Here is a 23280-nt window from a genome sequence, read left to right on the forward strand (position 1 = left end):
CGCCAACATCTGCAGGAGTAAGATATTTTAACCCTGTCAGAGCCAAACAATAAATACATGGATGTTGTTTTTGGACGCCTTTTGGCCCAAACATTGAGCAGCTTACACTTTTTTCTGAGTGTTTAGAGAAATGTTGTAACACTGAGAACAGAACTCCCTCCCCCAAATATCTGAAACAGTAAAAACAACAGCTGAGGTTTATTCACAGGATTAATGACTTATTATAAATTAAAAAGTAATCATGATACATATGATGATACATAGGAGTATGAAACAATGATTGATAGCTGTGAAGACCAATGAGACTCCTGCGTTGCTGTGTGAAACAAATTAGGAACGGCGAGAGGAAACCAACACGATCACAAGAGTCTTTGAACTTTTCATAACAATGAGTGTCTTCAAAAAAACACAAGAATCAGAACCCACCTGATCAACCTTTGACATTTTAACAGAAAGTTTTACCTTAGCGACCTTTGAACTTCTGTTAGTTTGGTTTTCTTTAAAGACTTATTATGGGTTTTTATTCAGACAGGACAGCGGATAGAGTTGAACGTAGGCCGCCCGCTTGGAGGGTTACATGGTGCAAGCTAACAACTTGGCCATCGGCAACCCATTGCCTTTGATTATTTAAAGGGAATGTAAGTGTGTTTTGGTTAGAGAAAGGGGCGGATCATCTAAACCTGTCGGACTTTGGTTTGATGTTTTGTACAGACCATGCAACTAGTTTGACTTCAGCCCTCAGTGGAGACTGACTAAGACCATAAAGAGTTTGTTATAAATGGTCACCACAGTCCGGTCCAGTCCATTATCCGCTCATATATATCCTCCATGAAGAAACCTCCCTTCAAGATCGTCCTCACCTCATCGCTCGCACCTCAAGAGCTGCCCTCCTGAACCAGTCTCATCTTCCCGGAAGGAGAAACATTCACATCGTTTTTAAAGGACAGCTAATGATGATGTTGTAATGTAGCAGCGTTGACTTTTACAGGGTTAAAGAGGGGGTGGCATGTTTTCAGGTATAAATTATCTTCTTGTTTTGTAGTTTTGTATAAAGTCAGGACTTTATCTTGTAATTCAATGTTTTCTGTTTCATGAAAATATTAATTTGAGTCAGCCTGTGAAGTGTGACTCAGGGTTTTCTTTCTCTTCACTTTCTCAGGGTGTAACTGTAACGCTCACTCCGACTCCTGTCACTTTGATGTCTCTCGTTTTGACGCCACCGGCGGCGTGAGCGGCGGCGTGTGTGACAACTGCCGCCATGACAGGGCGGGGCCACAATGTGAACGCTGTCGACCTTTCCTGTATCAGGATCCTCAGAGAGCCATTGACGACCCACAGGCTTGCATACGTACGTTCACTCTGTGTTTTTGTCTGCAAAGTGTTCAACACACACTGAGAGAGATCAACACACACACACACACACACACACACACACACACATACACACACACACACACAGTCACACGCACACACACACATCTATGCACACACACACACACACACATCTATGCACAGACACGCGCGCGCGCACACACACACACACACACACACACACACGCACGCACAAAGCAGTCTTACAACATCTAAAACCAAGTCTAAATCTGTCTTTCAGACTCTTTTAAACTCTTTTAAACTCTTCTGACTGGGTCACTTTAAAAGTTTTCTTCTCTTGAAGCTAAACTAGACACAAGCCACAGTGACTGACTTTGGTGAACGAATTGTGAGTTTGGAGACCAACACCAATTTAACTGAAGGACGCATCCAGGCCCTTGAAATATCATGCTCCACTTTATCTGAGGCTTGTGCCAAGCTTAAGGCCAAGAGCATCGATTTGGAGGGACGAAGCCGACGTAACAAAGTCAGGATTGTCGGCCTGCCAGAGTCCTTAGAAGGTCCACGACCCACAACCTTTTTCTCTGAAGTCCTGATGGAGATATTCGGGGACCAAGTGCTGCAAACCCCACCAGAGCAAGACCGGGCCCACCGCTCCCTAGCTGCTAAGTCGCGACAGGGTGACAGGCTTAGGCCTGTGATCGTATGCTTCCACCGGCACCAGACCAAAGATCTGGTAGTCTGGGAGGCTTGCAAACGGAAGAATGACCTGAAGTACCATGACTCGCCGGTCCACATCTATGAGGATTACTGCCCCGACGTCTTAGAGCAACGTGCGACCTACCGCGATTTCATGGCTAAGCTGTATAACCTGGGCCTCCAACCAGCTCTGCTCTACCCAGCAAAGCTTCAAATCACCAAGAAAGATGGCAACAAGAAACGTTTTTCCTCAGTTGAAGAAGCCGCTGCCTTCGTGAGGTCCATGTCCGCCCCATGATGCTGCTTCATTGCCCCGACTCTGCAGTCGTTGCACGGGCTAATCTACTAGCGGCTAATGCTAACACCGGTAACAGCTTCGGGATTACGCTCAGCCGGTAAGAGTGTCTCGACATGATAATATTTAACACACAGTGACTGTGAACTCTTACTAGTGTCGTATGATGCTCTTTGAACATTGTTTTTTGTAAAACTCTGTCTGGACTTGTTGAACCGATGTTGTGAATGGAGTCTGCCCCTGTTTGTTGTGCTTAACTATGCCACATGGCCCGTTTGGTCCTTGACCATGTTTTAAATTTTTATTAGGGGTAATATCAGTCAAACGTTTAATACAAAGATGCCTGTTGCGTCGAAGTGGGAGTTATGATGATTGTGTTTTCTGTTACATGAAAATGCAGCCTCTCTACTCATGTCTTTGGTTTCTATTTCTGGGACATATCGCACTTTATTGCTCTAAAGGGGTTGAGTAATGGGAAAACCTGCACTGTTGTCTGGGGGAATTTTTCCATAGTGACTGTTGTATCACAACGTTTATGCTCACATGTGACTAGTTTGGTTTTTGGCCTTTTGGCCATCCTCATCCTCCTTGATCTAAGTGCAGCCTTCGACACCATCTCCCATCACACACTCCTTGACAGACTTGCCTCCATTGGAATCACTGACACACCCTTGCACTGGTTTTCATCCTATCTCTCTGGTCGTACTCAGTTCACTCAACTCGGAACCTTCAAATCCCAACCATTTCCAGTCACCACCGGTGTTCCTCAGGGTTCTGTCCTGGGCCCCCTTCTGTTCATCATCTATCTCCTTCCTCTTGGCCATATCTTCCGTAAGTATAACATCCAGTTCCATTGCTATGCGGATGACACCCAGCTCTATCTGTCCACCAAACCCACCTCCTCCCTCCCACCCACTTCCCTGACTGATTGCCTGCAAGAAATCAAATCCTGGTTCACCTTCAACTTCCTCAAATTAAACAGTGACAAAACCGAGCTTCTCCTCATCTGCACCAAATCAACAATCTCCAAACTTGACAGTTTTTCTCTGGCTATTTACCACTCCTCAGTTTCCCCTTCCCCTCAGGTTAAGAGTCTGGGTGTCATCCTTGACAGCACACTATCATTCCAAGCTCACATCAATAATGTCACCCGGTCTGCTTATTTCCATCTACGTAACATTAATCGCCTCCGCCCGTCCCTCACTCCCAGCAGTACTGCCATCCTCATCAACACCCTGGTTACATCCCGCATTGACTACTGCAACTCCCTTCTCTTTGGTCTCCCTCTCAAGTCCATCCACAAACTTCAACTGGTCCAGAATTCTGCCGCTCGCATCATCACCAGAACGCCCTCTGTTAATCACATCACCCCTGTCCTACAGCAGCTTCATTGGCTCCCGGTTAAACATCGCATCACCTTCAAAATTCTGCTTCTCACCTTCAAGGCCATCCACAACCTTGCTCCACTTTACATCTCTGAACTCCTGCACATCAACATACCTACCCGCACTCTCAGGTCTTTTTCTTCCATTCAACTCACTGCACCACCCGCCCGTCCACCATGGGGTCCAGGGCCTTCAGCCGCTCTGCCCCCCACCTCTGGAACTCCTTCCCACCACAAATCCGTAATATCGACACTCCATTTTCAAATCTCATCTCAAAACACATCTTTTTAAACTGGCATATTCAGTCTGATCATTCTCCACCCGTTCTTATAACTCCTTTACATCCTGTACATTTGTGTTTTTTAATGTTAATTTCATCGTTGTGTTGTTACTTTGTTGTTTTTTATCTCTGCTCTGTAAGGTGACCTTGAGAGTTTTGAAAGGCGCCTTTAAATAAAATGTATTATTATTATTATTATTATTATAATATGGCAGGCGCTTAAACTTTTCTCTGTTATTGTCTGACTGTCTGTGCTATCAGGGTTACATTTTGTCCTGCAGGAGTGGTGAAGTTATGAGGTTCAGTGAGTATAACAAAACCTGGAAGCTGTATAGGGGTTTTAATTGTGTTAATAGGGTTTTTTATTTATTTATTTATTTTTGGCATCGTATATATAGACAGTCACTATCCGATTATAGGTGGTGATTTCAACCTTATTCAGGAACCTGTTCTAGATAGGTCCTCCTCTAGAACCCCCACTTTGTCCAACTCTGCCACCACATTGAAATCTTTTATGTGCCAGCTTGGCCTAAGTGATCCTTGGCGGACTCTTAACCCATCCACCAAAGCTTTTTCGTTTTTCTCCCACGTTCATCGTATATATTCAAGAATTGATTTTCTTTTTCGTTGATAATAGGCTATTGCATTGGGTCAACTCAAGTGAGTATCACAGTATAGTGATCTCAGACCATGCTCCTACATCGGTAGTCATAAATTTCCCAAACCACAGCTCTCCACATTCACAATGGAAACTTTCCCACCTTTTATTGAGTAATCCACGTTTTTAAAAAATTTCCAGGAGAAGATAGCCAACTTCTTTCAAACAAATGATACCCCAGACATCTCGAGAGGCACTCTATGGGAGGCGTGTAAAGCATATTTGAGGGGACAGGCGATCTCGTTTGCCTCCCGCCAGAAAAAGGTGGACACGAGAAAGATGGTCTGGCTCTCAGATCAACTATTGAAAATTGACACACAATGTTGCCGCCCCCACTCCCTTTCTTTATGACCAATGTCTTAATTTCAGGCTGAGTTTGACCTTTTGTCAATATCTAAGGTTAAAAACAAGGCAATGTTATTTTGAAATGGGAGATAAGGCGGGCAAACTTCTCGCCCATCAGGCTAGGACTGCAGCTCTCTCTGATCCCCAGGATAAAATTGTCATCAAACATTGCGTTTTTAAATTTCTATTCTGACCTGTACATTTCAGAGTACTCGCCTGAAATTTGGAAGAGCCACAGCCCCCTGGAGATGCTTACGTATCCCAAAGTCGATAGTAATCTGGCTGATAAACTAGGTGCACCGATCTCACTGGCGGAAGTGCAGGAGGTAGTTGGAAAGCTACAAAATGACAAATCCCCTGGCCCAGACAGGGTTGTATATTCAAAGCATATTCAAACCTTATAACCCCACATTTGGTTAATGTCTACAATGAATCATTTACTAGTGGCAGACTGCCCCCAACCCTATCTGAAGCTAACATTTCTCTTTTATTAAAATAAGACAAGGATCCCCTCGAATGCAACAATTATAGGCCCATCCCACTTTTAAATGTGGACCAAAAGATTCTCGCCAAGATCCTAGCCACTCGTCTGCAGCAAGCCCTATCTGCCCTGATTTCCACAGACCAGACTGGGTTCGTGGCTGGAAGGAATTCGTCATTCAACACCAGACGACTCCTCAACATTATTGGCTCCCCCAACCCTGTGGTACCTGAGGTGGTAGTTTCTTTAGACGCTGAGAAAGCGTTTGACAGGATTGAGTGGGAGTATCTGTACTACGTCCTGTCAAAATTTGGTTTCAGCTCTGACTTTATTGCATGGATTAGATTGCTTTATGACTCCCCAACTGCCCATATCTTAATAAACGGTGTGAGGTCGCCCTCCTTTGCCCTTTGCCGGGGCACTAGACAGGGATGCTCCCTCTCCCCCCTCCTATTTACTTTCGCTATCATGCCGTTGGTCATCTGGCTTTGGGGGGAGGGGAGAGTCGAGGGCATTACCAGGAACAATGTCACCCACAAGTTGTTCCTGTACGCGGATGATTTGCTATTATTTGTGTCAAACCCGGCCTCGTCCATCCCTGTTATTACACATATTTTAACCCAGTTCGGCAGATATTCTGGTTATAAATTAAATTTTAATAAAAGTGAACTTCTCCCTATCAACCTCCTGGCTAGGAGGATGCCATCGTCCTCTTTAACATTTAGAGTCGTTTCAGAGGGGTTTCGATATTTAGGCGTATTCGTCACTGCTTCTTTTGAGGACCTTTTCAACAAAAAATTTCGGCCTCTTAATTGATAAGTGTAAGCTTGATATGACTCGCTGGTCCTCTCTCCCTCTCTCCTTAACTGGCAGAGTTAACCTGGTAAAGATGGTGATTCTACCTAAATTCCTCTATTTGTTCCAGCATATTCCAATTTTTATGAGAAGGTCCTTCTTTCAACAGCTAGACCAGACAGTATCGTCGTTCCTGTGGTTGAATAAGCCAACCCGTATTAAAAAAGCTGTTTTACAACTCCCTAAAAAGCTGGGCAGTCTCGCACTACCCAATCTTATCCAATATTATTGGGCATGCAACATTAACAAACTTAGTCATTGGCTTGACAGGGGAGCTGACACAGGTCCCTCATGGGCTCAGATAGAACTACGGTCCTCAAAGTTTTCTTTACAGTCCCTCCTCACCGCACACCTTCCTCTCAAGATTCATAATGTCTCACAGAACCCTGTTGTTACCAATTCACTGAAAATTTGGATACAATTCCGTAAATATTATGGTTTGAATGAACCTTCAATTTTAGCCCTGATTGTTAGAAACCATCTATTTCCACCCTCCCTATTCGACCCTACTTTTAATATCTGGCGAAACAAAGGCCTGCTATATGTCAAGGACCTTTACAAAGAATTTTTTTTTACTGATTTCACAGAGCTTTCAGCCAGCCTCGAATTACCTCACTCTTACTTTTTCCACTTTCTTCAAGCCAGGCACTTTGTCCAAGCCGCCTACCCCCACTTCCCCAACCACCCGCCCGGGTCTCTGATTGACTCTTTGCTTACCCTCGACCCTGACCAAAGACGTTCCATCTCTGTGATTTATAACTCCATTGATTCCATAACCCTGACCAAATGACTCGCCTGAAGCAGACCTGGGAGGAGGAATTAGGAGTACCTATATCAGACAGCCGGTGGGACCAAATTCTTAAGCTAATTCACTTGTCCTCCATGTGTGCTAGGCACGGCTTATTACAATGTAAGGTTCTTTTCAGAGTGCACTACACAAACACTCGGCTGGTGAAGATTTACCCAGGCACCAGTGACAGTTGTAACAGGTGTTTGAGCAGTCACCTGCTAATCACACACACATGTTTTGGTCCTGCCCGAGCCTCACTGGCTTCTGGCGCCAAATTTTTGACACACTTGCAATAGTGCTTGATTTGGATCTTGGCCCTGAGCCTTGCTTGGCTCTGTTTGGTTCCCTCCCACTTACAATACCTAATCTCCCTATGACAAAGCGGCGGGTATTGGCCTTTACAACTCTACTGGCCAGACGCCTTATTTTGTTTAAATGGAAACATGCTCTCCCCCCTTCACACAATAGATGGCTTAGGGAGGTCCTAACTCATATCAAACTTGAAAAGGTTAGACTTTCACTTGCGGGTCCTGGTAATGTTTTAAACAAAACCTCGCAGCCATTCTTAGAATACTTAGACAGAACTATTATTCACCCAGAAAGTGACTAGATGCCCACCTCCTCCCCCCCCTGTTTTTTTGTTGTTTTTTGTTTTTTGTTTTGTTTTTTTGTTTTTTGTTTTGTTTTTTATCGACTTGTTTTAATTTCTCCTATCTTATTTGTAATTTCAGTAGTGGTCATGTTTTGTTTTTTTTGTTTCTCATAACAATGGGTGGGAATTGATAATGGGTAACTACGGTTCAGTAGTAGAAGCCGTTCTGGTTTAGGTTAAGTTGATTGTTGTTTTTTAACACAAACTTCCTACTACCTTTCAACAAGTTTACCTGGATACACTGTATGTGTCATGTACTGCTGAATTAAAAATCTAATAAAAAGATTTATAAAAAAATAAAAAAAAGGTTATTTATTTAAAAGTCTCTATAGAAACTCTGCGACATATTAAATGCTGTCATCGTCTGCTGACAATCTTTGATAAGTCTGATTCCTCTCATTCACAATGATCATGGTCACACTGAGGTTGATGCTTATGATTATTTATAAATATTTACATACATATATGAATAAATATAATATATACTGTATATCAATATACTTCCTGTGTTTCAGCGTGTGACTGCGACCATGCCGGCTCTCAGGGCAGCGGTCTGTGCGACACTCTGAGTGGTCAGTGTGTGTGTAAAGAAAATGTTGAAGGTCAACGCTGTGATCGCTGTAAACAAGGATTCTTTGGTCTGAGAGCTGACGACCCGGTGGGCTGCCAGGGTAACCAATCCACTTCTATTTAAACAGCAGAAGAATAAATACTTCCTGTTTCACTTTGTATCTCTAACATGAAGCCATGCTCTGTTTGTGTGTATGTGCCTGTTTCAGTGTGTAGGTGTCATGTTTCAGGAAGTGATGGGTCATGTGATCAGCAGACAGGAACTTGTGAATGTGATCGTTTTGCAAGTGGACCACTGTGTGATCAATGTGTGGTAAGTTCCCCTCAAAGCAGCAGACTGGAGAAACAAAATATATACTGACCTCTGGTGGCCATTGCAAGAACTACAAATCTAAAACAACCGTTATAACAGTGACCTCGTTATAACAGTGACCTCAATATAATATCTGACCTCGTTATAACAGTGACCTCGTTATAACAGTGACCTTATTATAATAGCTGACCTCGTTATAACAGTGACTTCATTATAATAGCTGGCCTCGTTATAACAGTGGCCTCGTTTAAATAGTGACCTCATAATAACAGGTACTTCGTTATGATCCTTACCTCTTATAATAGCTGACCTTGTTTTGATCCTGAGTATCCAACAATTCTACAGTTCACTCGCCTTGCCTTTATCCAAAGCGACGTACATCAGAGAGTAAGAACAACACAAACAGGGATCTAGAAAAGAGGAAACAATGTCAGTAAGTTCAAACGATCCTGACCTCATTAGCACAGTGACCTTGTTATAACAGTGACCTCGTTAGGACAGTTACCTCGTTATGACCCTGACCTCTTATAATATTGACCTTAAGATTCTGATCTCAAAGTAACAATGACCTCTTTGTCAAAGTGACCTCGTTATGATACTGACTTCATTCTGATACTGACCTCATTATGATCATGACCTTTTTTTTTGTTTTTGTGGGTCAAACTTCCATTATTTACTAATGCATGGTTTTTCCCTGAAGAGCAACTGTAGAAAAACTGGGCTATGGTCTGAAATAGAAATGAGAAACTAGAAACTAGAAACTAGAAACTAGAAATGACCACAGAAGATCCTGACTTTACATGAAACTGATGCTCAGTGTATCTTTTTGTCTGTGTTTTGTCTTCAGTCAGGTTTCTGGGGTTTAGGGAGCTCTGTTTTCAGGTGTTCACCCTGCGACTGTGACATTGGAGGAGCTCAAATCAACACGTGAGTTTCTTAAGTCTGAATGTGTTCACAGATTCATCACTGAAATGTATAATAAAATGTTTATTTATATATCTCATTTATTTATACAATATATGTATCTGTTTATCAAGAGAGAATTACACACAAAAGAACACACTGTTCTAATGGAAGGTTTTACCAAATCCGTTCATAATAAGTGAACAGTAAGTAAAGTAACCATTTAAACAGGAAGTAACAGTGAAGCACGTTTTACCTGCTCAGGTGTTCTCCAGAGAATGGACAGTGTTACTGTCTACCCAACATGGTGGGGCGGCGCTGCTCTGAGCCCGCCCAGGGGTACTTCCTGCCTCTGCTTGACTATTTCCTGTATGAGGCGGAGCTTGCCGCTCCACTGCTGGGAGGAGGCTTTTCTTCTCCCTCTCCTACTCGTCCTCCATCTTCTTCTTCTTTGGTGTGTATCAATGATGACAGCACACACAGTAAGAATTAAATATGCACAACTGTGAATATATTTAACTTCTGTGTTTCAAACGTGAACTATCTGTTTGTATTTCCAGTTGAACCCTGCCCTGTTACCCGACTGTGAGCAGTATTACAGGGAGCAGGGTTATGACTTTAAGTTTAGTAACGGTCGAGTGGTTCTGGTCCGGAGGACTCGTCGACTCGCTCGTAGGAGGAGACAGGTTAGATGTCTGATTCACCACCTTCCACCAATAGGAGGGCTCAGTCTGACCTATGTTTATGAATATCTCTGACATTCTGCAGCAGTCCACCATTCCTCTGGGCCCGGGTCACGCCCTGCAGATCATCCCTCGTCAGAGGTCAGCTGATCGACCTGTCACGTGGACCGGCCTGGGACTGGTTAGGGTGCTAGAGGGGGTGGGCCTAAGATTCACAGTGGACAACCTACCATCATCAATGGATTACCAGCTGGTGATTCGCTACGAACCAGAGGTAAAGACAAGTGTCAGATATCTAATGGTGGTTAAATGATCATGATTTGATTATGTGGGGGAAACAATGTTGACTCTTAACTGCAGGCTCCATCTGATTGGCTGGCTTCTGTCAGTATCACTACACTGTCACCGGGTGATGGAGGCTGCAGCAGCACCGCAACAGGAAGCAAAACGTTGGTTCTTCCTGGAAACTCCAGGTGAGTCACCTTCAGTGACCACAGAAAGGTTGTGTCCCAGTTGAGAGGCTGCATCCTTCAGAGGGCACATTTAAAGCTCAGTTACATCACAGCAGTGCTTATCACGCATTGAGTAATTCAACTCCCTACGTGCACTATCAAACCCCTGCAGATGATACAAAATGCAGCAGCACGACTGGTCTTCAACCTCTCCCAAACAGCACATATCACTCCGCTGTTTATCTCCCTCCACTGGCTCCCAGTTACTGCTTGTATCAAATTTAAAACTCCTACCTAAACACTCTGATCCAGGTCTGCACTCCCTCACACCTACTACACTCTGCCAATGAAAGGCATCTGATCCAACCTTCACAACAGGGTCCTAAGTCTCTTACTAGTATCTTCTCCTCTGTCGCCCCCCAGTGGTGGAACTTGAATCGATATTTATGGATGAATTTTTCCAGATAATAATCAGCTAACTCCTGTGCAGCTGTCTAGGTTGTTTGATCTGTTTCTTTAATATGGTGATTTTTGTTTGTTGTTGTGGTGTTGGACTTTTTTGTTTACTTGTTTATTCTTTGTGTATCATCAGAGGTGGTGTTCTTGATTCCTCCGTGTGTCTGAATGCTGGCGGGCGGTATTTTGTTGACGTCCTGTTCAACAAACAGCCAGGACTTGATGACCAATCTTCACACATCCTGATCGACTCGGTGAGGAGGTCAAAACTCATTCTGGATGATTGACAGGTCACTGGACCCCTCCTCTCAACAGCACTGTCCAATCAGAACTAAGCATCAGTAATAAATCACAGCAGATAGTGAAGTGTGGTTGTTGAAGTCAGAGAGAACAAAACAGAAAGCATAAAAAAATGAAAATACTTCTACACAATTCTACATTTTAATATCCACCTGTTTTTATTCTTTAGATTGGTTTGATTCCCAGCATCGAGTCTGTCCAGGACTTTTGCTCCCAGAGTGACCTCGACTCGTTCAGACGTTTTCGCTGCATTGGATTGGCTGCTGAGCTTGGCCCACAGGATGTGGTACCAGAAGTCTGTGAGGGAATCATTAAGAGCATGTCCGCCAGGATCAACAAAGGAGCCGTTCGTAAGTATTTATCAATTTCAATAAAATGCTCTTTATTTGAAAAGGAACAAAAGAGCCGACCGAACTCTTTGTAATATTATTTCCAAAGAATCAACAGAAATCCAACATGAACACTAAGAAATATTGTATTATAGTTACATTGGAGTGAAACAACTGACTTCAAGAGGCAGAAACCTGGACCAGAACCAGACTCATGTTGAACAGACAGAAACCTGGATCAGAACCAGACTCATGTTGAACAGGAAGAAACCTGGATCAGAACCAGACTCATGTTGAACAGACAGAAACCTGGACCAGAACCAGACTCTTGTTGAACAGACAGAAACCTGGATCAGAACCAGACTCATGTTGAACAGACAGAAACCTGGATCAGCACTGAGGAAATCTGTTAGAATGAGTGAACCAAAATGTCAACATTAAAAGTTTGATTGTTTCTGGTTCGCCAGGATTTCTTCATCCTTAATTTATTTTCTCTGACGTCAGTGTGTAGGTGTAACGAGATGGGGTCTCTCCGACCGACCTGCAGTAAACTGGGAGGGTTCTGTGAATGTAAACCCAACGTGATTGGTCGTTGCTGTGATACCTGTTCACCGCTGACGTTTGGTTTTGGACCTGATGGCTGCCAGCGTAAGAATCACATCTGAAATCTGAAAAAGGTCCCAAATCCATGTAGATGATGCCACAACATGAAACTGATCAACATGAATAATCCCATTCTGTTCTCTCTGATGTTTGTTTGCAGCCTGTGACTGTGACCCTCGTGGTTCTGTGTCAGAGATGTGCGATCAGGTCAGAGGTCAGTGTGCGTGTCGGGCAGAGGTCACAGGTCGTCGTTGTGATCGCTGTCAGAATGGATTCTGGGGTTTCCCACTCTGTCGAGTCTGTGAATGTCAGGGACTCTCAGACCAGTGTGACGAAGAGACCGGAGAGTGTTTGACCTGCAGAGAGAACACTGCTGGACCACGTTGTGACACGTTAGTAAATAAATATATAAGAACCATGAAACTAAACATATAACTATAATATTAATATATAACCTGTTTATATAACTATAATATTAATATAACAGGTTTTCAAGATTTAGAGAACATATTTTTAAAAATGTTTTTGGTATTAATATCGTTTCACTAAATTGCTTTAAAATGTTCTACAATTGTACAATGCACTTAGCAGATGCTTTTATCCAAAGCATACGTTGCATCAGAGAGTAAGTACAACACAAGCAAGGAGAGAGAAAAAAAGGAACAATGTCAGTAAGAGCAAACGATCAGCTTTGAGTCCGATTGGACACACAGGTGCTGACAGGCATTGCACAGAGGCAAAGGACAATATTGACGGCAGTTCTTGAGAGTTTTTGAGAGTTTCAGTATAGAAACCATCTTGAAAGTCGTCATTATCAATAAAACCATCATCATTACCATCATCAATAATATCGAGACCATCATCATTAAGTTAGTAGGTGTTCATTAAGAGCTGGGTCTTTAGCTTTTTCTTAAAGGTGCAGAGGGACTCTGCAGATCGAATGGAGTTTGTTCTGAAATATTTGTGTTCATGCTGCAGATGTGTGATCATGTTCTGGTTCTGATGCCACCTGTGTGTCTGATGCAGGTGTGTGGAGGGTTACTATGGTAACCCGGTCTCCAGGCAGCCCTGTCAACCGTGCCTGTGTCCAGACATTCACGGCAGTGGACGATTCTTCGCCACTTCCTGCCTACAGGACCCAGAAACCCTCAGTCTGTCTTGTATCTGCAGGGAGGGACACACAGGTAGGGCCTCAGCCTCTTACTTGCGTACCTGGCCACACCTGCTCAGGTTTGTTTCCCTCAACAGTTATCTGACTGTTGTGTTTCAGGTGTATCACAGGAGTGAGCTTAAGAGGGCAGCGGAGTGGAATCAGATTTGTTGTCATGAAAATTTTTTACATTCAACATCTGTACCCAACCAAAATCTCTCAGGTCCAAGATGCGACAGGTGTAGCCCTGGTTTCTATGGTAACCTGGCATTGCCGGGGGCCAGCTGTGAGGAGTGTGACTGCAACAACAACATTGATGTGGATGACCGTGATGCCTGTGATGGTTTAACGGGAGTTTGTCTGCGCTGCCTCCATAATACCATGGGACCACACTGCCACACCTGCAAACCTGGTTACTACGGCAACGCCTTGGATCAGGACTGCAAAGGTAAAGACGAGGGTCAGCTGACCTCCTTGTTCTCCCCAGAGCTCCTGGTTCTTCTCTTAACGCCTGTTTCTCTTTGTTCTTCTCCCATAAACCTGCAGAGTGCTCTTGTGATCGACGGGGTACGCAGGTGACTCAATGTCCTCTGGGGAGTCCATGTTTCTGTGACAGAAGGAATAGTCAGTGTCCCTGCAGGCCAGGTGTTGAGGGCGTCCTCTGTGACCACTGCGAGGATGGATACTGGAACCTGGACGGACCGGCTGGATGTCAACCCTGTAACTGTGACCCAACCAACTCGGAGTCCAACACCTGCAACAAGGTAATACAACACATTGTCCTTAACTGACAGTTCATAACCTTTAACCCTGTCAATCATTTATCAATCAATCTTTATTTGTATAGCACCAATTCAGCAGAACCAGACTCATGTTGAACAGACAGAAACCTGGATCAGAACTAGACTCATGTTGAACAAGTAGAAACCTGGAGCAGAACCACACTCATGATGAACAGCCATCTGCTGAAACTGCGCTTGGCTTGGAAAATGGGATAGAGTGAGATGCAGAAAGACATAAACAAACAGCAGCAACAACAACAATGAATAAGATGGATGTATATTTACAATGTCAGTAATAATAGGTATTATTAGGAGTAACAGTTCGTATGATAATAGACTGTTCAGCCTAACATTAATGTTACCGTCTGTAATAATGATGGAACAGGGAGGACTGATTATGTTAATTTTATTTAAAGGTTGAGGTAAAGCAGCGCTAAGATTCACTCATATATATTTAAAACAATGATAATAGACATGAGATTTATGTACTGACTGATTCTGTGATGTGTTCAGGTGTTAATCATGTACGCTGAATAACCCATGACTGTATTCATGGTGCGTTCAGGTGACGGGTCAGTGTCCATGTCGTACTGAATTTGGTGGCAGGCACTGTGATGAATGTGCAGAGAATCATTTTGGGAATCCAGACCTGCAGTGTATCTGTGAGTGATCCCACCCTTGACATAAACACTTCCTGTGACACAGCAGCTCTCTAATTCTTCATCTGTCCCCTCAGCATGTGATTGTAACATGGAGGGAACTCAGCATCCGTCATGTGACCCTGAAACTGGCGAATGTATCTGTCGAGTCGGGGTCACTGGCATCTTCTGCGACCAGTGCGCCCCTGGCTATGACTCCGCATTTCCAGCCTGTGATCAGTGTCATGCCTGCACCGCCCTCTGGGCCCAAAATGTCACTGATGTGCAGCTTGCCGCGCAGGAGATGAGGACCTTCATTCCCACCTTTAACAACGAGCTGCGGCCTGGTGATGTTTTCCAACGGCAACAGATGCTGGAGATGCACTCCAAGCTGGACAGCCTCTCCAACATGACAGGACTCTCCCCCCTAAAGGTGGAGAAGATGGAGAAAATGTGCACCATGATCAGGTATGATTTGCATTTTTCTGAATTGTATTGCCTCATATTAAAAACAGCAAAAATATTCAAAGTACCTACGTATTTTTATACCACAGTCTGTGTAAATACTGGACTCTGATTGGCTCCAGGGTTCCAATTGTTCCTGAAAAACGATCCTCTTAGTAGTTCAGTCAGTCAGACCGTAGTCTGTTCCCTTTTTTAAAATCCAAGCTGTAACACAACAGCTTCAGGAAGCGCACTGCCCCTCCGAACCTACTGATACTGTGGGTCACAGTAACAGCTCACATCCTGTTCTTCAGACTAACCACAGTAAACATGGCCGACCATTCAGCCCTCTGCGTCAGACTGAGGACGGTAAACATGTACGACAATTCAGCTTTCTGGGTGCATCCGGATTGTCCCTCCTATCCCCTTTCACTATCCTCTTTACCTTAACCCCGGGGAAAACGTCATGAGGTTAAGGAAAGATGTTAGGAGAATTCATAAAGGACTTAGGGAAAGGCGATGGTGTTGCTCTGACAATCTGTCCACATTTCCACTAGGCCACGTGATTAAAGTGACAGGCCGGCAGAGGTTAATGAAGTGGGTCTGCCGTGGTGAAACTACAATGTTCCGAAAATGGACTACAAAAAGATAATCTAAAAAACTTTCCCCTATGCCTTCTTGCCGGTGAAATAATCCTAATTACCACGAGGAAGTGAAATAAAAGGCATATAGGCGTTTTTTAGCGTTGAATCGTGCTTGGGCATGATACGGATGGCCAGTGTGACCGTGCCCTAAGGGTGGCCGGTTTAAGTCCCAGTTTGGATGGTCTGGTAGCTGGAGACCTGCCAGTCTACTCCCTGATCTCTTTATTAATCCATGTGTGTAATTCAGGCCTATGTGTGAGAAGTCTCTCAAAAAAAGTGTTTATATAAAGGTGTGGCTTGCAGGAAGAGGAGAACAGAAACAGGGTGAAAAATACGATAAGAGAGCTGGCGGGCAGTGGAGCAGACTGACATCTTGTATTACTATTTTGGATAAGAGCTAACAGTAAAAGTTTGACCCCTGTGAAATGAATGAATGATCAAAAAGATATGAAAACTATTTCTTCTTCTTCACAGGAAGCTGAAAGATGCTGTTGATCCAAACATGATCCTGATCAACCCGTCTCCTCTCCTCAACACTGAAATCGACAACATTCAGCTGGAGTTCAAGAAGCTTCTGAACAATCTGAAGGAGAAACTCATCGATGACCCCGACATTAAAGACGGAAAGACAGAGGGTAAAAAATACGATTCATATCACAAGTTATATTTCAAATATAGATCAGAAAATATTCTGTGTCTTACATGCTTCAAGAAGAACTAAGACTTTTTCATATTTCTGAATTTTATTTTATTTATTTTTTATCAGGGAGGTCAAAAATAGACCCACTCCCAACACAAACTCCTTAGTCCAGTAGAGATGGAACTTGAAGTCTCCATGAACCGATCTACCCGCCCATTTTAACCACAACCCCTTAAATGTCTCTGAATATACATTTATAGAATAAACGTCATGAACAGTTTGAGCAGGTAAAAACACTCATTGTTATTGTTTTGTATCCGTCTGCGTTTCCAGTGCTATATCTTTTGCTGACAGGCAGACTATCTAAATGTGACACCCTGAACACTGGATTCGGTTTTGGAAAAAACTGTCATTGGGCACAGGGTGTCGAGATAATGCATAAGCATTTCCATGGTGCTCCGACGGCTTGTACTTGATTTCATAGATATACGCTGCTAAAATCAGAGACCATCTTTGCATCCTAGCAGCAGCTAAGGGAGGTACCCTAAGATCTTCAGTAACGGTTTGTGGTCTGTTATCAAAGTAAACTCAAGACCAAACAAATACTCATGAAACTTCAAAAACCAAACCTAATGCTTCTTTTTCTTTTTCTACCTGAGAATAGTTATTTTCTGCTTTTGTTAGCATCCTAGAAGCAAAAGCTATGGGTTTCTCATCACCGCCAGGCATTTTGTGTGATATAATGGCCCCTACCCCCACTGGTGAAGCATCGCAAGCTAATATGAGCGGTAGATCTGGGTTGTAATCTACAAGAACTCTGTTAGAGAGAAGCTGCTTTTAAGCGTCCCCGAATGCTTTCTGGCATGACTCTGACCACTCCCACTTAGCATCTTTCTGCAATAACCCAGTCATAGGAGCTATCATGGCTGAGAGGTTAGGAATGAACTTCCCATAGTAACTCAACTGTTACAGGAAAGACTTCAGTTGAGTGGTATTAGTGGCTTAGTTATATAGCCACTTATTGATAAGCTTGTGACAGATCAAGCTTAGTGAATCTCTCAACTCTTGCTAGTTATGTGAAAAGATCCTGTGATTTTGGTGTGGGGTACTGATCTACCACGAGCCATGGGTTGATAGATACTTTATGTGTGTGATCTAACTTTGGGAAGTTTACAGTAGGTGCAGCCCACTCACTATAGTTAGCAGGTGTAATTACTCCATCGGCTTCCATTTTGTTTAGCTGAGCTTCTACTGCCTCCCAAAGTGCATAAGGCACTGAGTGGGGTTTGCTTAAACTTAGGAATGGCCCCTGATACAACATGGAGTTTAGCTTTGAACCCTGTCACCTTTCCTAGGCTTGGCTGAAACACCCCTGGGTATCTTTTTTTGTTTTCAACACACAGTTTGTGGGCATTAGTTTTAGCTTCTTAAACCTACATTTGTACAGTTTTTCAGAGATTACAGACACTGCAGCTCCTGTGTCTACTTGCATTTTAGGCATTTCTCATTTACCCTCACATATACATAGTAAGGTTTTGCAATCTGTACATCACTTTCAGAACAGGAGTCCTCACCTTTAGTCTCTATTAACAAAACAGTCAGCAGTGAGTCAACCTTCTTCTGCGGACCATTGGTAGAGCTGTGCTCCTACATCGGCGTTGTGCACACTTTTCTCTGGTCACGGTTACTCCATTGAGCTGTAGCGTCCAGGTGCTTGGTCCATTTGTTCTGCCTACCTTTCTTTCCTTCGGGTCGGGAAGAGTATTGACTCTTATTCTCTCTGGTTTCTGGAGTGAAACTTGTATCTTTCTGCAATGAAGTTTGTCTTCGGCACAAAATGTGCATGCAACAGATCGATTAACTAATTAATGAATTAATTAGTTTTTTCTCTGATAGCTTCAATGGCGCACACAAGTCCATAAGCAGATTGTGCTTCTTTCTGCCCTCAATAGTCAGGAAAAAGGCCTTCGACTTTTCATCACCGTACGTCAGCTTTTTTGTTTTCGCCAAAATGAAAATCCTCACTTTTCCCGAATTGATCATCGCTTTAAAGAAATTAAAATCCACCCAGACTCTGGCTCTAACGTGATAAAAGTCCAAACATATATCATCAGTCCCTTTTGAATGTCTTTCACTTGAAACACAGTAATTCATTGTGAGGCCTATTTCAGGAAACGGGTCACTGTCAATGGGCACCTCCTTCCTGCTCCAGTAATCCTGCAGCATCTCCTTCTCTTCCCCCGTCAGTCTGAGACACAACAGTCTGAGCACTCTGTCCACAAAACGTGCAGACCAGAGACCAAGAGCAGAGGTAACTGCTGCTGTATTGTTCAGTTCAGGTCCAGCTACGCCCACGATCTGTCTCAGTGTGGTGTTGTCAGTGCAGATGAGAGCATGCGTGAGGCCCATTAAAGATGTGTCCTGAACATCCAGCCGGGCCCCATAGATCAGAGGCTCCTCCAGCAGCCAGTGTAGGGACAGTGTGGGCTCTAGTCTTTTCCATAAAAACATTTTCCAGGTTTTAAAAAGGTTCTGATAAAAAGCAGACAGGTTTCATAGATTAAAACAGTCAGTATTCATTAAAACAGTGAGGAGTCTAGTCCTAGTCCGTTCACTTTTTTAAAAATGCTGCTGGCCACTGGTCTCCAGACCACATCAGCTGGGCCAGTGAAGAATTTCTGTAGAAACTGGATTCTGAAGGCAGCTACTCTGCTGGCCAGGTGGACCAGACCCTGCCCTCCTTCTTCTTTAGGTAAAACCAGCACAGCCTGTGGAACCCAATGCAGCTTGTCCCAGAAAAAGTCCAACATCACTGATTGCAGTTGTTTAAGGAGTCCAGCAGGGGGCTCTATAGATGCCATCTTGTGCCAGAGTCCACAGGAGACCAAGTTGTTTATGATGAGCACTCTTCCTCTGTACGACATTTGTGGCAGCAGCCACCTCAACTTCTCCAGCCTCCCCTTCACTTTCTCCACCATCTCCCCCCAGTTTTTCTGTACAGTGAGCTCATCCCCTAAAAACACACCAAGATACTTAAAACCATTTATTCCCCATGTTAGTCCTGCTGGTAGGTTGGGCAGCAAATGTGATTTAAAACCAACTGCTAACCTTTCACTCTTCCCCCAGTTCACTTTTGCAGATGATACCATACCAAAATCCTTCACAATGATTTCTATTAAATTTGATGATTTTTTATCATGACAATAACATCATTTGCATAGGCTGACACAATAAAATGTTTTGAACAGTGAGGTAAAATGAACCCTTCAATGGAAGACCGTATTTTACACAACATGGGTTCTATAGAGATGGAATACAACATCCCTGAAAGAGCACAACCATGTCTTATTCCTCTCTTAATTTTAAAAGGTGCACTTAGTCCTCCATTGATTTTCAGTACACTCTCAGTGTCCTGGTACAAAACCTTGATCATAGCAATAAAACCAGGGCTGAGACCAAAATGCTCCAGAACTTTCCAGAGGTAGAGGTGCTCAACCCGGTCAAAAGCTTTTTCTTGATCTAACGAAATGAGACCAAGGTCTATGTCGAATGAACTAGAGACGTCCAAAACATCACAAATTAAAGACACATTGTCATGAATAGACCTGCCAGGCACACAGTAGCTTTGGTCCTGTGTATGATCTGGTCCATTATGTCCTTCAGTCTGTTGGCCAGAGCTTTGGAGAATATCTTGTAGTTCTCACCACTCTCTGCAGGGACTTCCAGTCAGAGGCACTGCAGGCTCCGGACCAGACAGAGATGCAGTTTGTTATGATGCTCTCTATAGTGCCTCTGTAAAAGGTGGTGACAATAGGAGGGGGGAGGTGTGTGTCTCTTCATCCGACGCAGAAAGTGCATGCGCTGCTGCGCTTTTTTCACAAGAGCTCCGGTGTGAAGGGACCAGGTCAGAGTGTCTGTTATCTGCACCCCCAGGAACTTTGTGCTGCTAACTCTCTCCACTGCTGTGCCGTTGATGAGGAGTGGTGTGTGGCTGGGCTGGCGCCTCCTGAAGTCGACGATGATCTCTTTGGTTTTATCAACATTCAGGGCTAGGTTGTTGGTTCTGCACCAGTCAACCAGATGTTTCACCTCCTCTCTGTAGTCCATGTCGTTGTTATCACGGATGAGGCCCACTACTGTTGTGTTGTCTGCGAACTTCACGATGTGGTTAGTAGTGGTCCTGGTGCAGCAGTCATGGGTCATCAGGGTGAACAGCAGCGGACTCAGGACGCAGCCCTGAGGGGAGCCGGTGCTCAGAGAGATGACCGTGGAGGTGTTATTGCCCACCCGCACAGACTGGGGTCTGTTTGTGAGGAAGTCAAGCAGCCAGTTACACAGGGGGGTGCTGAAACCAAGGGGGGCCAGTTTGCTCACCAGATGCTGCGGGATGATCGTATCGAACGCCGAGCTGAAGTCCAGAAACAACATCCGCACATGTGTGTCCTTCTCTTCCAGATGTTGTAAGCCCAGGTGGAGTGCAGAGGAGATGGCATCCTCTGTGGAGTGGTTAGGGCGGTAAGCAAACTGGTACAGGTCGAATGTGGGGGGAAGTCTGGAGACAATGTGGTCCTTTACCAGCCTCTCAAAGCACTTCATCATAATGGGGGTTAGTGCTACAGGGCGGTAGTCATTGAGTGAGGAGATTGTGGATTTTTTAGGCACTGGTATAATTGTAGCAGTCTTTAAACATGATGGTACTATAGCCTGGATCAGCGAGGTGTTGAAGATGTCTGTGAGAACCCCAGCCAGCTGGTCAGCACATTCCTTAAGCACCCGTCCCGGTATGTCGTCAGGGCCTGCTGCTTTCCGGGTGTTCACTCTCCTCAGGGTTCTCTGGACATCAGCTGTGTCCAGGCTGATTGGCTGCTCATCGGAGCGAGGAATAGATTTCATCGCTGGAGAGGTGTTGAGTGCCTCAAACCTTGCTAAGTAGTTGCTGAGGTCGTTGAGAAAGTTGATGTTGTTGTCACAGGGGGGAGGAGTAGCTTTATAGTCTGTGATGACTTGGATGCCCTGCCACATTCGTCTGGTGTTCATGGGGTTCTCGAAGAAGTCCTGCACTTTCTGACTGTGAGCACGCTTTGCAACCTTTATGGCACGGTTCAGGTTGGCTCTGGCTGTTTTTAGTGCCACCATGTCGCCAGATTTAAAAGCGTCGTTCCGGGCTTTCAGCATTGCACATACCTCACTGGTCATCCAGGGTTTCTCGTTGGCCCGTGTGGAGATGTTCTTGATCACACTATCCTCCATGCATTTCTGAATGTATGCAGACACAGACTCGGCATACTCCTCCACACACGTGTGATGATTGTCCGTAGCAGCTGCCTTGAACATGTCCCAGTCCGTGCATTCAAAGCAGTCCTGTAATGCTTCCATAGCTCCCTCAGGCCAGGCCCTCACCTGCTTCACTGTGGGTTTTTTCCTGATCAGCAGGGGCTTGTATGTAGGAATTAGCATCACAGAGAGATGGTCTGAGGAGCCAAGGTGGGGGTGGGGTGCAGCCTTGAATGCCTTTTTGATGTTGCTGTAGGCCAGGTCCAGCGTGCTCCCACCCCTGGTTGTAAAATCCACATATTGATAGAAATGAGGAAAAACAGTTTTCATGTTGGCCTGATTAAAGACCCCTGCGGTCGTATACTACTTTAGAGTAACTACGCTGCAGGTTCACGGTGAAATTATCAGAACTGACTGGGTTATTTGCCATTATATTCCTGTTGCTATCACGAGCCACTGCAGCCGCAGCCGAGCAGGGCGCCGCCATCTTGGACATAGAGACCGTAGGTACCACGAGCAGGCCTGATAACCGAGGGCTCTACCTCCCATAATACATTTAGAGACCGCAGGTACCATGAGCAGGACTGCTAACTAAAGGCTCTACCTCCCATAGTACATTTAGAGACCGTAGGTACCACGAGCAGGCCTGCTACAGTTGCAGTCAAAATTATTCAACCCCCATTGCAAATTAGGTTTATTGGCAAAATTTACAAACTTTCGGCTCTTTGCAATGAACAAACCAAACAACAACAATTTTAAGAGCGTTAGACAATTATTATTATTATTGGTTTCTCCATATTCAACACAAAGTGCCACTTTTTAAAGAATACTGCAGTGTCAAAATTATCCAACCCCCTGAATAGAATCCCTCATAAAAGCACACATTTGCAAATTGAGTGTTGTTTCAAGCACACCTGATGCAACCAATCAAGGGCTCAATTAGTTCCATCAGGTGTGCCTGAAACACATCAAATACCTGGTCTGACAAGGAGTTTGTTGACAGTGACAATTGGTATGTGAGAAACATGGCTAAATCAAGAGAATTGTCCAAAAAGATAAGAGAAGAAATCATTGTCTGGCACAAACAAGGAAAAGGATACAAAAAGATAGCAAAGGCACTGAATGTTCCTAGAGATACAGTTGGAAGCATAGTTCGCAAGTTTAAAGCTACAGGAACTGTGGCTATACTACCTGGCCGTGGCAGAAAGAGGAAGCTATCAGTGGTTGCCATCAGATTCCTGAGAAGGCAAATGATCAAAAACCCTCGAGTGACTGCAAAAGACCTGCAGCAAGACATGGTGGCAGCAGGCACTGAGGTTTCTGTTTC

At 44.2% G+C, this 23280-nt stretch overlaps 1 protein-coding gene across 1 annotated transcript in view; it reads left to right on the plus strand.

Moving 5' to 3' along the window:
* Positions 1 to 23280, plus strand: part of lamb4 (laminin, beta 4) — a 40556-nt gene that overhangs the window by 6496 nt on the left and 10780 nt on the right. Inside the window, exons 8-26 of the mRNA XM_065956936.1 lie at positions 1 to 17; positions 1160 to 1348; positions 8288 to 8443; positions 8552 to 8655; positions 9503 to 9582; positions 9823 to 10012; positions 10119 to 10244; positions 10327 to 10515; positions 10602 to 10714; positions 11286 to 11403; positions 11619 to 11799; positions 12283 to 12426; positions 12542 to 12773; positions 13408 to 13565; positions 13755 to 13979; positions 14078 to 14295; positions 14879 to 14975; positions 15050 to 15419; positions 16514 to 16674. The exon at positions 1 to 17 is cut by the window's left edge and continues 104 nt beyond it. Of these exons, the coding sequence (XP_065813008.1) occupies positions 1 to 17; positions 1160 to 1348; positions 8288 to 8443; positions 8552 to 8655; positions 9503 to 9582; positions 9823 to 10012; positions 10119 to 10244; positions 10327 to 10515; positions 10602 to 10714; positions 11286 to 11403; positions 11619 to 11799; positions 12283 to 12426; positions 12542 to 12773; positions 13408 to 13565; positions 13755 to 13979; positions 14078 to 14295; positions 14879 to 14975; positions 15050 to 15419; positions 16514 to 16674 (3068 nt within the window). The remainder of the gene's footprint in view (positions 18 to 1159; positions 1349 to 8287; positions 8444 to 8551; positions 8656 to 9502; positions 9583 to 9822; positions 10013 to 10118; positions 10245 to 10326; positions 10516 to 10601; positions 10715 to 11285; positions 11404 to 11618; positions 11800 to 12282; positions 12427 to 12541; positions 12774 to 13407; positions 13566 to 13754; positions 13980 to 14077; positions 14296 to 14878; positions 14976 to 15049; positions 15420 to 16513; positions 16675 to 23280) is intronic.

Source organism: Labrus bergylta, chromosome 7 (genome assembly GCF_963930695.1).
Source record: "Labrus bergylta chromosome 7, fLabBer1.1, whole genome shotgun sequence".
NCBI classification, from domain to species: domain Eukaryota; kingdom Metazoa; phylum Chordata; class Actinopteri; order Labriformes; family Labridae; genus Labrus; species Labrus bergylta.